Below are 13686 nucleotides of genomic sequence, written 5' to 3' on the forward strand. Positions count from 1 at the left end.
ACTTAGCTTCATCTCAAGCAAAAGTAAAAGTCTTGAAATCATAATTTTGCTAGGCTAGTTCTTTTTGGACTAAACATTATAATGCATAACTATTAAAATGTTAAAGTCTTGAGACATCAAGACTGCATGGATTAGAAATCAGAGGATTCTTACCCCCCCCCCCAGAGCTATTATATTTGGTTCTAAAAAAGTGACAGAAATGAGAGAATTCTCCTTAATTATATTGTCAGAATGCCAGGGGGGCAACCAAGGAGCTGGGGGATCACTCAAGAAGGATCTTAATGCTAGTTTTCAGCTCTGCAGAGCTTCACCAAATGAGCAACTCTGAAAGAGGAGTTTGAATATCCTCCAGAGTTGACATCCATGTACAAAAAACACAGGGAAAGGAGAAAAAGCTACTGACATCATAAGTAAGCTACCAGGCAAAATCAGAATGTGGGATAATCCTTAGGGCATCTGGACTGGCTTCTGCAATAAGTCAATGACAGGGGAGAATATATTACTCTAGATTAAAAGTCTTAAGTGACATAACAAAATCTAGACCATGTTGGGATCTTGGTTCAAACAAATCAATTATAAATGCCAATTTTGAGACAATCAAGAAAATGTGATTACTGACTGGGTCTTAGATGATCCCGAGGAGCCACTGGGAAGTGTGTTGGGTGTGAACACAAAACGGTGGTGATGTAAGAATACGCCTGCATTTTGGCCATGTAAACTTAGGTAGATGGCCACAAACAGGCACGTTGTCTGGGATTTGCCTTTAAAAACTATGGCCAAGAAAGACAAACCATGAAAATAAAAAAGGACAGAAAATACAAATGAGCCAAAATCTTGACAGTTGAATCTAGAATGATAGATTCATGGGGAGGAGTTCACTGTATTGTTTTCTATTTTGGCGTATGGTTCAAATTTTTCACAAGAATTCTGGTTTGAGTGTGACATTTTCATGGACAATGTGATCATCTTACCCATCCCCCTCCTGGCTGACACCGGGTCTGGTGGGAGGCAAGGGTGGGGGATGGAAAGTAAGGGCATCTGTCTCCCCAGATTATTACTGTTCATGAAATTCTGGCTTCCCCAGGCAGGGGGCCATGATCCAGCTCTCAGCTCCAAGACTGAGAGCCACTTTCCACTCCCGCTTCCACATCTGTTTGCCACAAATTCAAAGGAGAAACTCCAAAAGGACACGTTACTCACCAGTCGTTCAGACATGGGGGTCTTGTCATCATCAGGTAGGTGTTGCTCCAGTGCAAGAACAATGCAGTTTGCTATGATGGTGGCTAAAATCATATATTCAAAGGGAGTAGCGGAGAATTAAGGAAAATCTCTCCAATTTGTTTAGGTTCACAGCAAAACTGAGCGGAAGGTACAGAGATTTCCCATATGCCCCCATCTTCCCAAATGCACAGCTTCTCCCACTATCGACATCTCCCTCAGAGTGGTACATTTGTTATAACTGATGATCCTACACGGATGCATCATGATAACTCAAAGTCCAGGAAGTTTACTTCAAGTTCACTCTTGGTGTTGAACAGTTCGTGGGTTTGAGCAAATGTACAATGACATGTATCCAGACACCATGATGGTCTCATACTTTACGGCCCTAAAAACACAGCAGATGATTTTTTAATAAAAATGTGGATATTCTTCCTCCATCTCACCTCCAACATTTATTGGATAAATATGAATTTGGCACCTACTCTGTACCATGAGCTATTCTGGGTGCTGGGGACACAGCAGAGAGTAAAACAGACAAAAGTCTGCCCTTAGAAAGAGAAGTGAGTGAGATAACCATGTTATATAGTATGTTAGAAGATTATACGATTTCACACATAGGTGGGATATAAAACTGAGACTAATGGGCATAAATAAAAGTGAAGTGTTTACCAGGGGGAGGCAGTGAGGGGAGGGGGGTAAAGAGGGACGAATATATGCGGACAATACATGATTGACTTTGGGAGATGGGCACACAACACAATCAACAGTTCAAATGCTATAGAAATGTTTACCAGAAACCTATGTACTCTTACTGATCAATGTCACTTCATTAAATTTAATTTTTAAATAAAAATAAGAAAAAGATTATGAATGCTACAGAAATAAAAACTAAGAAAGAAGGTTGTGAGTTGCAATTTTATAAAATATGGTAATCAGATATAACCAAAAACATAAGTAACAAGAGAAAAAAATCGGTAAGTTGGACTTTGTCAAAATTTAAAACTTGTGCATCAAAGGGCATTATTAAGAAAGTCAAGGCACTAGTTGCTTTGCTCAGCGTCGGTCCAGCATGTGGAAGTCTTGAGTTCAATTCCCAGTCAGGGCACACAGAAGAGGTGACCATCTGCTTCTCCATCCTTACTCTCCTTTCTCTCTCAATCTCTCTCTCTCTCTCTCTCTCCCACATCCATGGCTTGATTGATTTGAGTGAGTTGGCCCCAGGTGCTGAGGATGGCTCTGTGGCTTCTGCCTCAGGTGCCAAAATGGCTTGGTTGTTCAGCAATAGAGCAACAGACCCAGATGGGCAAAGCATCGCCCCATAGGGGCTTGTCAGGTGAATCCCAGTCAGGGTACATAAAGGAGTTTGTCTCACTGCCTCCTCTCCTCTCACTAAATTTAAAAAAAAAGAAAGAAAGGGAAAAGGTAACCAATAGAATGCGAGAAAGTATTTGCAAATCATATGTCTGATAAGGGTCTAGTATCCAGAATATATAAAGAACACTTACAACTCAAGAACAAAGAGATAACCAATTGGAAAAATGGGCAAAGGGGTTGAATAGATATTTCTCCATAGACAATATTCAAATAGCCAACAAGCATATGAAAAGATGTTCAACATCACTAGTCATGAGAGAAATGCAAATCAAAACCCAATGAGATATCACCTCGCACCTACTAGGATGGCTAAAATTAAAAAACAGAAAACAGTAAGTGTTGACAAGGATGTGAGAAACTGAAACACTGTGCATTGACGGTGGTGATGTACACTGCTATAGCCACTGTGGAAAATAGTTTGGTGGTCCCTCAAAAACAAACAGAATTAGCACATGATCCAGCAATTCCACTCCCAGGTAGATGAACAAAGAAATGGGAAACATATAACTCAAACAAATACTTGGATACTCATACTCACAGCAGCACTATTAATAATCACCAAAAGGTAGAAACAATCTAAATATCCATCAATTAGTGAATCGTTAAACAAAATGTGGTGTGGTATATTCATAAAATGGAGCATTAGCCACAAAAATGAAGCACTGGTACATGCTAAAAGGTGGATGGACCTCAAAAACATTGTGCTGAATGAAAGAAGGCAGACACAAAAGACCACAGTGTATGAATTCCACTGATATAAAATGTCCAGAATGGGCACATCCACAGAAACAGGAAGCAGACTGGTGGCCGCCAGGGGCTGGGCAGGGGGAATTGAGGTATGACTGCTAAATGTTTTGCAACTCGATGTGATAGCTGCCCAACACTGCGAATGTACTAAATGCCCCTGCATTAGTCATTTTAAATGGCTGATATTTCACCTCGTTAAAAAAAATAATGCAGTGGTTAGGACAGGCCTCTGAGGAGCTGCCCTTGCAAGAGCTGAGGAGGGAAGGGGCAGTCCACGTGCCTATTCAGATGCAGCCGTCTTCATCCAGGCAAACTCCTCCCTGCACCTGGGAACTCTCTTTCAGATTAAGACCACCAGAGTTCCACAGGATGGCCTGCACTTGAAGAGGGTCTGTCCTGCTCAGATCCCATTAGGGCAGGGGTCCCCAAACTTTTTACACAGGGGGCCAGTTCACTGTCCCTCAGACCACTGGAGGGCCGGACTATAAAAAAACCTATGAACAAATCCCTACGCACACTGCACATATCTTATTTTAAAGTAAAAAAACAAAACGGGAACAAATACAATATTTAAAATAAAGAACAAGTAAATTTAAATCAACAAACTGACCAATATTTCAATGGGAACTATGGGCCTGCTTTTGGCTAATGAGATGGTGGCGCCTCTTCCGGAAGTGCAGTGGGCCGGATAAATGGCCTCAGGGGGCCGCATGTGGCCCGCGGGCCGTAGTTTGGATACCCCTGCATTAGGGCTTGATCTGCTGATCAGCTGGTGGATGACAATGTCACCTGTCCCCCTGTCAGACCTGCAGAAGCAGCCCCTCTCCAGTAGCCTTGAAAAATGGAGCTGGCAAACTTTGAAAAGGAGTTCGAGGTATGGAGACATGAACGCTGGAAGGAGGAAGTATATAGTACGATGCATTTTGGAGCTGAGTTTCCCAACCTCACCACTACAGACCTCTGGGTCGGATCATTTCCTAGGCGGGAGGCATCCTGTGCATTGTAGGGTATTGAGCAACATGGCCGACCTCTACCCACCAGATGCCAGTAGCACCCTCTCCTCTCCAGTCATGACAACCAGAACTTATGACAACCAAAAGTGATCTCCAGACACCACCAAGTGTCTCCTGGGACACTAAAACCCACTATTGTGCAGAGGGATCAAACAGCGTGTCGTGGTGAACTTGGCTATGTCTAACTGCTAGCTTTCTCTCTTGGAAACTTAACTGGCTTCAGTCTCCCTTTTGGCCCAAGAGTCAGGTTTGGCATTTTGAAAGCTTCACAAAACCAAGGGATCTTACAGGCTGGAGGAGTTGGGCACAGGCCCACTTTCCAGGTCAGAAAACAGTCTGAAACAGAAAACCCACTTTCCAGGTCGGAAAACAGTCTGAAACAGAAAACCTGGGAGTAAAAGTCTACTTAAGTCGAGAAAACCAAGCTTTCTTTGTCACCAGCTCCAGCCTCAGCCTCCAGCTAAAAGCAGTTGAGCTGCACTCCGTGAACACTCTGAAAAGCAAATCTGAGACTCAGGGCAATTTGGGGAGCCAACAAAAGCCATCCTTGCCGACGATCATCTCTGACTGGCTTCCTGCCTCCGAGCTGACAGTCATTAGAAGCACAGAGAACAAAGCTGGGCTCTGTTGCACAAATACTTCATTCTGCCTCACCCTGCAGCCTGGAAAATAAGAGACAATATTTGTACACACAGAAGCAATGCCAAGCCCTTCCCTGGCCTCCCCTCACCGAGGCTTCTGAAACCATGATTTGAATCTGATGATTTCGTTTCCCCTCCCTGCCAAATAGCTCCCTGCTTGCTTCTGCATTAAGCTGCCTGCTCACTCCTCTGTCCCTCTGGCCTCCTGCCCCAAACAGCTGGGATGTGACTTCCTTTGCATCAGATTAGAACCAAGGTTCCAGGAAGCATCCCAGAAGGCTAGGAGCAAGCAGCACTTTTATAGGCCACATTATTAGGGTTTCAGTTGCATGATGTCACCTAGACTTCAGAACCAGAGCTTGCTGGGTATGACAATAAAGCCTTAGTCAGCACGCTGATAATGGCACAAGGCCGCCCCTTCCTCCCTTATTTCTGTTTTTCAGCCCTTGTCAGACATGGCCATGCTGGCTATCATATGTCAACTCCCTCTTTCTCTCCACCTTCCCACATACCCTGCCAATGTCTACAGACATGCCCCAAAAGAGAACCTGCAATATTGACCTGCAATATCAGACCCCCAGGGTCTGAGGACCAGCTGCATTGGCAGCACCCACTGAAATGCTGAGTCTCAGACCCCAGGCAGACCCGCTGAGTCAGAAGCTGCATTTTAGCAAGAGCCTCAGGAGATCCGTATGCACACTGACGTTTGGCAAGTGCTGTCCTGGATCTATTTCAGAAGCATGAGGAATCCAGGTTCATTGTGGCCTTGAGTCATCCCAAAAGAAGTGGGAGCTTTTCTTTCTCCTCCAAACTTTCTCCTCCTTATTATTTTTCTTTTCTTTTATATATATATATATATATATATATATATATATATATATGATATTCTTTTTTATACTATAGACAAAACACTGCATCTTGGAGATTGTTTCAGATCAGTACATAAAGAGCATCCTCATTTTTTAATTGGTTTTAATTTATTGTGTTTACATAGATTCTAGTGTCGCCCCGAATGCACCCCCCCCCATTCTCCTCCTTATTCTGACCCCAGAATTCAGCAGTCCTGTTCTTCAGCCACTGCTCAGGCAAGAGGGCTGATAAGAAACACAAAATACTGATAAAACAAGAGCAATGTTGGAATAAGACAAATAAGCAAAAAGGAAATTATGATTTAATGCATGTAGAAATAGGCACTGACTTCCCATGGCTCCCTTTCACTCAGAAGAAAACTCAAGTCCTCCAGGCAGCCAGCAAGGTCCTGCATGACATGCTCTGTCACCTCCTTGCTCTCCTCTTCTCCATTCTCTTCTCCACCACTCCATTTACTCAGCTGAAACCACACTGGTCTCCTCCAGGTTCCCCAAATACACCAGGTAGTTTCTGCCCCAGGGCCCTTGCATCTGTTTGTTCTCACTCCTAGAATGCTTTCCCCAGAGACCTGCAGTTACTTCTTTCACTTCCTTTAGTTCTTTACTCAAAGATCACATACACAATGAGGCTTTCAACCCTTTTCCCTGCTTGATTCTTTCCCTTGGTCTTTGCCCCCAGTCAAACATCTGCTATATTTTTCTTCTTTATCTCTTTCATTGTTTGTCTCCTCTACTAGACTGTAAGCTCTATGCAAGCAGTCTAAGGGATTTTATCTACTTTGTTCACTGCTTTGGTCTCCGTAACTAAGAGATCATATGTTATATAGTATAGTAGTTGCTCAATAAACACCTATGCAAGAAAGGAAGGATGACCAAGTCCTGCTTTTGTACCTCTCCCTCTCACTCCATCTCACGCCAAGGACCTGTGAGAAAGTTAAGAACACAACCAGCTCCTTGAAATAAACAAAGATGTGCCTGGCACAAAGGCAAAAAGATGGGGTACTGAGTTCTTGGCATGGGAAGTGATGCCCCACCCCACGAGGAAGTTAAAGGCAGTCCAGACAGGGGCAGGTAAGGCTTTCTTAGCCCAGCCCCAAGTTCTGCCTGATCTTCCTGATTTAGAAAGCCTGAGTTCTAACTCACAGCTGCAGTGAGCAATGCCTCTGCTAGCTGAGCTGAGCCTTCCTGCTTCCAGATTGGTTGATGAAAAAGCACCTGTGTCAGCGGGATCCAGAATAATCAGCCAGCCGAAGAGGCCAAGGGAAGGGGGTGGAGATGAAAGCAGAGAAGCATCCCTGATGGGAGGAAAAGCTGGCTCCTGAAATGGCTCATGGAAGGCAGAGTAGCAAACAGCCCTGCAGGCAAGTGCAGATGCACAAAGCTCCCCCCTCAATTAAATTGATAAGGACCCACAGAGGCCCAGGAGAGGGGTAGTGTGTGGCTCTGGAAATGACCAAGCAATTCTTTCCCAGGAGGGAGGGAGGGCTGCATCTGCTGACAGGAGCTACTCTTGAGATCCAGAACATCAAGGAAAATCAATTTGCAAAGTGGGCATGGCTGATGGTTCCAGCCCCTTAGCAAGACCTTGCAGAATATCCAAGTAATTCATCCTTCTCCTTGCGGTGCCCGCACCCCCATCTCATTTCCAACCTCCTGTTGTTAGTATGAAAATCCAACCAGGTTTGTTGACTCATCAAGGTCTTGTCTCTATTATGGGGGTGGCCTGATGGGTGTTTTATGAGAAAACAGATGTTCATTGAGTCAACCAAGCAACTGAGCTTGTGGGGAAAATCCAAACAAACCTTATTTTCATGTCAGTTCTGTGCTTATCACAATGACCAGGAAAGGAGTGGGGGGCACCGGAGCTCTAGAAGTATGGGTGCAGGACGCATTCCTTGCTCCACTAAACAAAAGCCACAATTTAACTTGGCAATATGATCAACTATTATGGGGCCATTAGCAGGCACAACAATCATAATTATAGCTGTCGTCTATTGAGCACTTCGTTGGGCAGACACCATGCTAAGCACTTTACACTTGTTTCAGTTAATTCCTTGCAGTAATTTTACAAGGTGAGTTCTTCTGCAAGCCTCATTTTCCAGATAAAGAAATCAAGGCTCAGAGGGGTTAAATAAATTGCTCAAGGTCATACAAGGTATGAAGAAGAGGTAATGGAAGACCTAGGGCTCACCCCAAGACCTGTGTTTTTAAACTAGTGGCTCCTAGACCACTTGGTAGCTCACCATTATTAAAAGGCAAATAGTGGCTCTGACCGGTTGGCTCAGTGGTAGAGCATCGGCCTGGCGTGTGAAAGTCCTAGGTTTGATTCCCGGTCAGGGCACACAGGAGAAGAGCCCATCTGCTTCTCCACCCCTCCCCTTCTTACCTCTCTCCCTCTCCCTCCCCTCTCCCTCTCTCTCTCCCTCTCTCTCTCTCTCTCTCTCTCTCTCTCTCTCTCTCTCTCTCTCCCCCTTCCTCTCCTGCAGCCATGGCTCGCTCACAGCAAGTTGGCCCCAGGTGCTGAGGATGGTTCCATGGCCTCCGCCCGCCTCGGGTGCTAATACATTGGCTCTGGTGGCAACGGAGCAAGAGCCCTGTATGGGCAGAGCATCACCCCCTAATGGGCTTGGCGGGTGGATCCCGGTTGGGTGCAAGCAGAGTTTGTCTGCCTCCCCTCCTCTCACTAAAAACAAACAAACAAACAAAAAACGGTGGATGGTTTTGCCTTTATTTACAAATTTGAGTTGGGGTATACCTGGGGCCTTAATCATATGAATGAAACCAAGTGGACTAGACCTCACCTGAGTCCCAATCAACTGCCACAATTTAATATAGTAACAATCAACTATCGCATGCTAGTACACACCCTCATAAGCCCATCCCAAGTGGGTCATATTAATAAATATTTCACTTCCAACAATCCAAAGGGTCTGCAGTATTCAGATCTGGGCTTCACACTCTCCAACACACAGTAACAACCAAAAATCAAGCTTAGAAAAGAGCTCTCCACCAGCCCATCAGTAGGAGACTCCAGGGATGACGACATTCTAACAAGAGCAACTCTGGTACTGCCCAGGATGTTTTCAGCACCATGGCCAGCGACAAGAGGAGCAAGTTAAATTTCACATCCAGATCCCAGGCAAGCCTGGGGCAGGGCATGGAAACATTTCACATACAAAGTAGAGGCAAAAAAATAATATATATATATTATTTTGACATATATATATGTCAGCAGGAAAATCAAATAAAGAGAAAATTAAAAACCCAACACCAAATAGATTTTATGTGATATTTGTTTTATAACATCATCCAAGGGTTTTCAACCCTTTGATTGTGAAGAGAAGCCTACCCAGAGCAGGTAACCATGCTTCCGCTCAGAAAACTAGAAATATCTGCATGAGAAATCACACAGCAGAGTGATGGGAAGGGCTGAGGGGTAAGACACGGTTTTGACCTTGTGCAAAAGAGTTTCCTTCTCTGAGCTTCAGTTTCCTCATATATAAAGTGTGAAGTGTAGCACTTACTTCACAGGGCTCTGTGAGAATAGAATGAGTGGATACACACAATACACTCAGAATTGGGCTCGGCATATAGTACATACTTAAATGTTTTGTTATTGCTTACTCTGGTTCCTGTGTTGATTAGAAAACGTAATAAGCTTAGGAAAGCATAAGATGGAGTTCATCTCCTTGTGGTCACGCAAGCAATGCTTATTTTATTGTTTTTATTAAAATTGCTGCTACTAGTATTATCAACTTTCCTATTTCTTTTTTAGATTTTACTTATTGATTTCAGAGAGGGAGGGTGAGGGGGAGCACATCAACTCATAGTAGTTGCTTCGCATATGTGCCTTGACCAGGCAAGCCCAGGGTTTGGAACCGGCAACCTCAGCACTCCAGATCGACACCTTATCCAACTGTGCCACCACTGGTCAAGCTTCCTATTTCTTTTTTTTTATCATATAAGTCTCAGTCCCTTCCTTTCACTGGAGAGCACTGACATGCAATCTTACCATAGCTGAATAGGCCTTCTCTTGAACCTGACAAAATTCCAAGAGCAGAATGCAGTGAATGTATGTGTGGTCCACACCCTAAATCTCAGGCCCAAAGTTAATACTGGAAACTCTCCATCAGACTTTTCTTATAAATGGGATCATACAAGAGGTAACCTCTTATGTCTGGCTTCTTTCACTCAACATAAGGTATTTGGGGTTCATCCATATTGTAGTACATATCAATACTTTATTCTTTTTTTTTTTTTTTAAAGACGTTACTTTTTTTTTTAATTTTATTTATTCATTTTAGAGAGGAGAGAGAGAGACAGAGAGAGAGGAGAGAGAGAGACAGGGGGGAGGAGCTGGAAGCATCAACTCCCATATGTGCCTTGACCAGGCAAGCGCAGGGTTTCGAACCGGCGACCTCAGCATTTCCAGGTTGACGCTTTATCCACTGCGCCACCACAGGTCAGGCCACTTTATTCTTTTTCATGGCTTAATAATATTCTGCTGTATAAGTGGACTATCATTTATTTGTTTATCAACAATGGACTAATGAACTTTTGGGCTCTTTCAACCTTTTGGCAATTTAAAATAGGCAAATTCATAGAGATAGAATGCAGTTTGGTGCTTTTAGGAGCTGGATGGAGGAAGAGAGGAATTCACGAACAACTGCTTAACGGGTGTGAGAAATGTCTTAGAACTAGACTGAGGTGATGGCTGCACAACACTGTGCAACTAAATATCAGTGGGTTGTTCACTTTACAATTTTGGCTAAATTATATTATATGAATCTCAACTCAATATTGTTTTAAAATCCTTGTTGGAAAAAAAATTAAAATAAATCCCAGTTGGTTTTGCTTCTCTTATTTCCTCTTAATTCTGAGTTCCCATCATATGATTTTACTGAGTTTTCTGGCTGCCTATCTTCTGGGCCCTAATCATAAAGAGAAACACTACCTAGACAACCTTTAAAATCACCTTTGTAAAAAATAATAAGGGGTGGGGGAGGAAAGAAATAAAAAAAAATAATAATAATAATAAAATGATTTTAGTTATAAAAGGAGTATGTGCTTATTGTATTTTGTTTTTAATTTTTTTAACTTATAATGTATCACTGAAAAAGCAAAAAGTCCTTCTACACCGCACTTCCCAGAGATAACCCCAGCTCACGGTTTGTTGTTCCCTTTCCAGAGATGTCCCTGCACACATTCCTGGCATGGGCCGCTCTCTCTCCTGGGTTACTATTCCTCCAGATCTGAGCAGGGCTCATGCCCTTGCCTCCTTCAGTGGCACTAAAACATTATCTCCTCTGGCTACCAGATCTCAAATCTCAACCCTGCCAACATCTCCATTCCTGTTTGTTTGTTTTTAGCAGTTTCTCATACCAAACAAACTAGGTATTTTATTTCTCTTACTGATAGTGGTCTTCCTTGCTGGAATCTCTACCCCATCAGAGTGAGATTTGTCCTCAGCTGTGTCCCCAGCAACTAGAACAGTGCCCAACACACAGTAGGCGCTCAATAAATATTAGTAAATGAATGGAAACAAAGATACAAAACCTCCTTTTCTATTTACAACATGAGAATCATGATACGTAATTTCTGCAGTTTGCTGTGCCTCCACCACACTAAGTGTATCAGCAAAAGAGAGCTCCGTCTTTTTTATTTATTTATTTATTTAACTGGATTTCCCTCTGTTAAAAGGCTGTGCAGTGTTCTTGTGAATGGATGCATCATCATTTATTTAATATTCCCCTAAATGCTTCCTGTTTGTCTCTATTATAAGCAAAACAGTGATGAATAATCTGACCAAGCCTCCTCGTGCACTTGTGATTTTCTTCTGCCAGATAAATTCCAGCATGAGGAAATGCCAGGTCAGAAGGGGGTGCATGCCTGACATTCTCACAGGCATTGCCAAATTGATCCTGGAGATCCACAGGGCTCTATTTTCCAGTTTTTAAAAAGTGAGGTAGCCCTGGCTAGTTGGCTCAGCAGTAGAGCATTGGCCTGACATGTGGAAGTCCCGGGTTTGATTCCCAGTCAGGGCTCACAGGAGAAGCAACCATCTGCTTTTCCATTCCTTCTCCCTTCTCTCTTCATCTCCCGCAGCTATGGCTCAAATGAGCAAGTTGGCCCCAGGCGCTGAGGATGGCTCCATGGCCTTACCTCAGGTGCTAAAATAGCTTGGTGGCTGAGCAATGAAGCAGAGGCCCCAGAGGGGCAGAGCATCACTCCCTGGTGGGCTCGTCAGGTGGGTCCCAGCCGGGGAACATGCAGGAGTCTGTCTCTCTGCCTCCCTGCTTCTCACTTGATTAAAAAAAAAAACCATGAGGTGAATGTGTGTATGCATGTTCCATCTGAAACTGAATCCATAATGTAAATATAGAAACCGCTCTGTATCAAAAAGTTTAATTGAGGCCCTGGCCGGTTGGCTCAGCGGTGGAGCGTCGGCCTGGCGTGCGGAGGACCCAGGTTCGATTCCCGGCCAGGGCACGCGGGAGAAAGCGCCCATTTGCTTCTCCACCCCTCCGCCGCGCCTTCCTCTCTGTCTCTCTCTTCCCCTCCCGCAGCCAAGGCTCCATTGGAGCAAAGATGGCCCGGGCGCTGGGGATGGCTCTGTGGCCTCTGCCTCAGGCGCTAGAGTGGCTCTGGTCGCAACATGGCGAAGCCCAGGTTGGGCAGAGCATCGCCCCCTGGTGGGCAGAGCGTCGCCCCATGGTGGGCGTGCCAGGTGGATCCCGGTCGGGCGCATGTGGGAGTCTGTCTGACTGTCTCTCCCTGTTTACAGCTTCAGAAAAATGAAAAAAAAAAAAAAAGTTTAATTGAGGAAGAATTAACATGACTCATGAGAAACACACACAGCCGCACAAATACACAAAAGTGAAATAGGGTTCCCGTTATGAAAAAGGGAGGAAATGCCAAAACAAGTTGTGAGCAGAAGATATTGGTCAATTTTAAACCCTTGGGGTTTCTCTCTCTCTCTGTCTCTCTTTTTTAGGATAGTAAAGTTCCCTGGGGACATCCAAGTGGTGTGAAGCCTCTGTCTCCTGATCCAATTTCCAACTGACAACCACGTTCCCCGCTATTTTCCCTCTACCGAGGGTTAGGTATTCTCCTGTCTCACTGTACGCTCACCCTGGGCAGCGGTCAGGGAAATCCTCCATTTGCTCTCCCTCCTCTCTGTACCTGCCATGTGTGTGGATGTGCGTGTTTTCCATGAGTCAGGCCATCTCCTTGTTGGCTTAAATTTAAATCTGGAAATTCTTTGAAAACCATCAACTCCAAGGCCAAAGGAAACATTGCAAGCTTCCAATTAGTTCCCAAGAATAAAGGGATAATCCAGCCCAGAGAGATGTCTTCTAGGCTGGCCTTGAAGACACTCAGTGAAGCCAAGGAGAGGGGCCCTAAGGAAGCAAGTGAGATCAAGAAGGACCCCCCAATCCAGGTGAGGTAAGAAAGGTACCAAGCTTGGAGTAAGACTCTGGTAAAGCTCCTTACTTACTTCCACGTGACCTTCATGTTCCACGTGACGAAACCATGCTGCACATGCTGATACTTTCCTCCCTTGATCATTGGAGATGTGACATTCCTCCCTCTTCATCAATGACCAATGCCAACTCCCAGCCACTCCAGCCATGCATGCCTAGAAGCAACACCAGCCACCTCCAAAATATCATTTTTGGCCCTGTCAGGATGGTTCAGTGGATGGAGCATTGTCCCAGTGTGCTGAGGTTGTGGGTTCAATCCCCAGTCAGGGCAAATACAAGAAGCAACCAATGAGTGCACAACTAAATGGGACAACTAAGTAGAACAACGAGTTGATGC

General features: G+C 44.4%; 1 protein-coding gene across 1 annotated transcript in view; it reads right to left on the reverse strand.

The window, feature by feature from the left end:
• CACNA1A (calcium voltage-gated channel subunit alpha1 A) overlaps positions 1 to 13686 on the reverse strand; it is a 356581-nt gene that overhangs the window by 198980 nt on the left and 143915 nt on the right. Inside the window, exon 4 of the mRNA XM_066272007.1 lies at positions 1201 to 1306. Coding sequence (XP_066128104.1) covers positions 1201 to 1306 — 106 coding nt within the window. The remainder of the gene's footprint in view (positions 1 to 1200; positions 1307 to 13686) is intronic.

Source organism: Saccopteryx bilineata, chromosome 1 (assembly GCF_036850765.1).
Source record: "Saccopteryx bilineata isolate mSacBil1 chromosome 1, mSacBil1_pri_phased_curated, whole genome shotgun sequence".
Classification (NCBI taxonomy): domain Eukaryota; kingdom Metazoa; phylum Chordata; class Mammalia; order Chiroptera; family Emballonuridae; genus Saccopteryx; species Saccopteryx bilineata.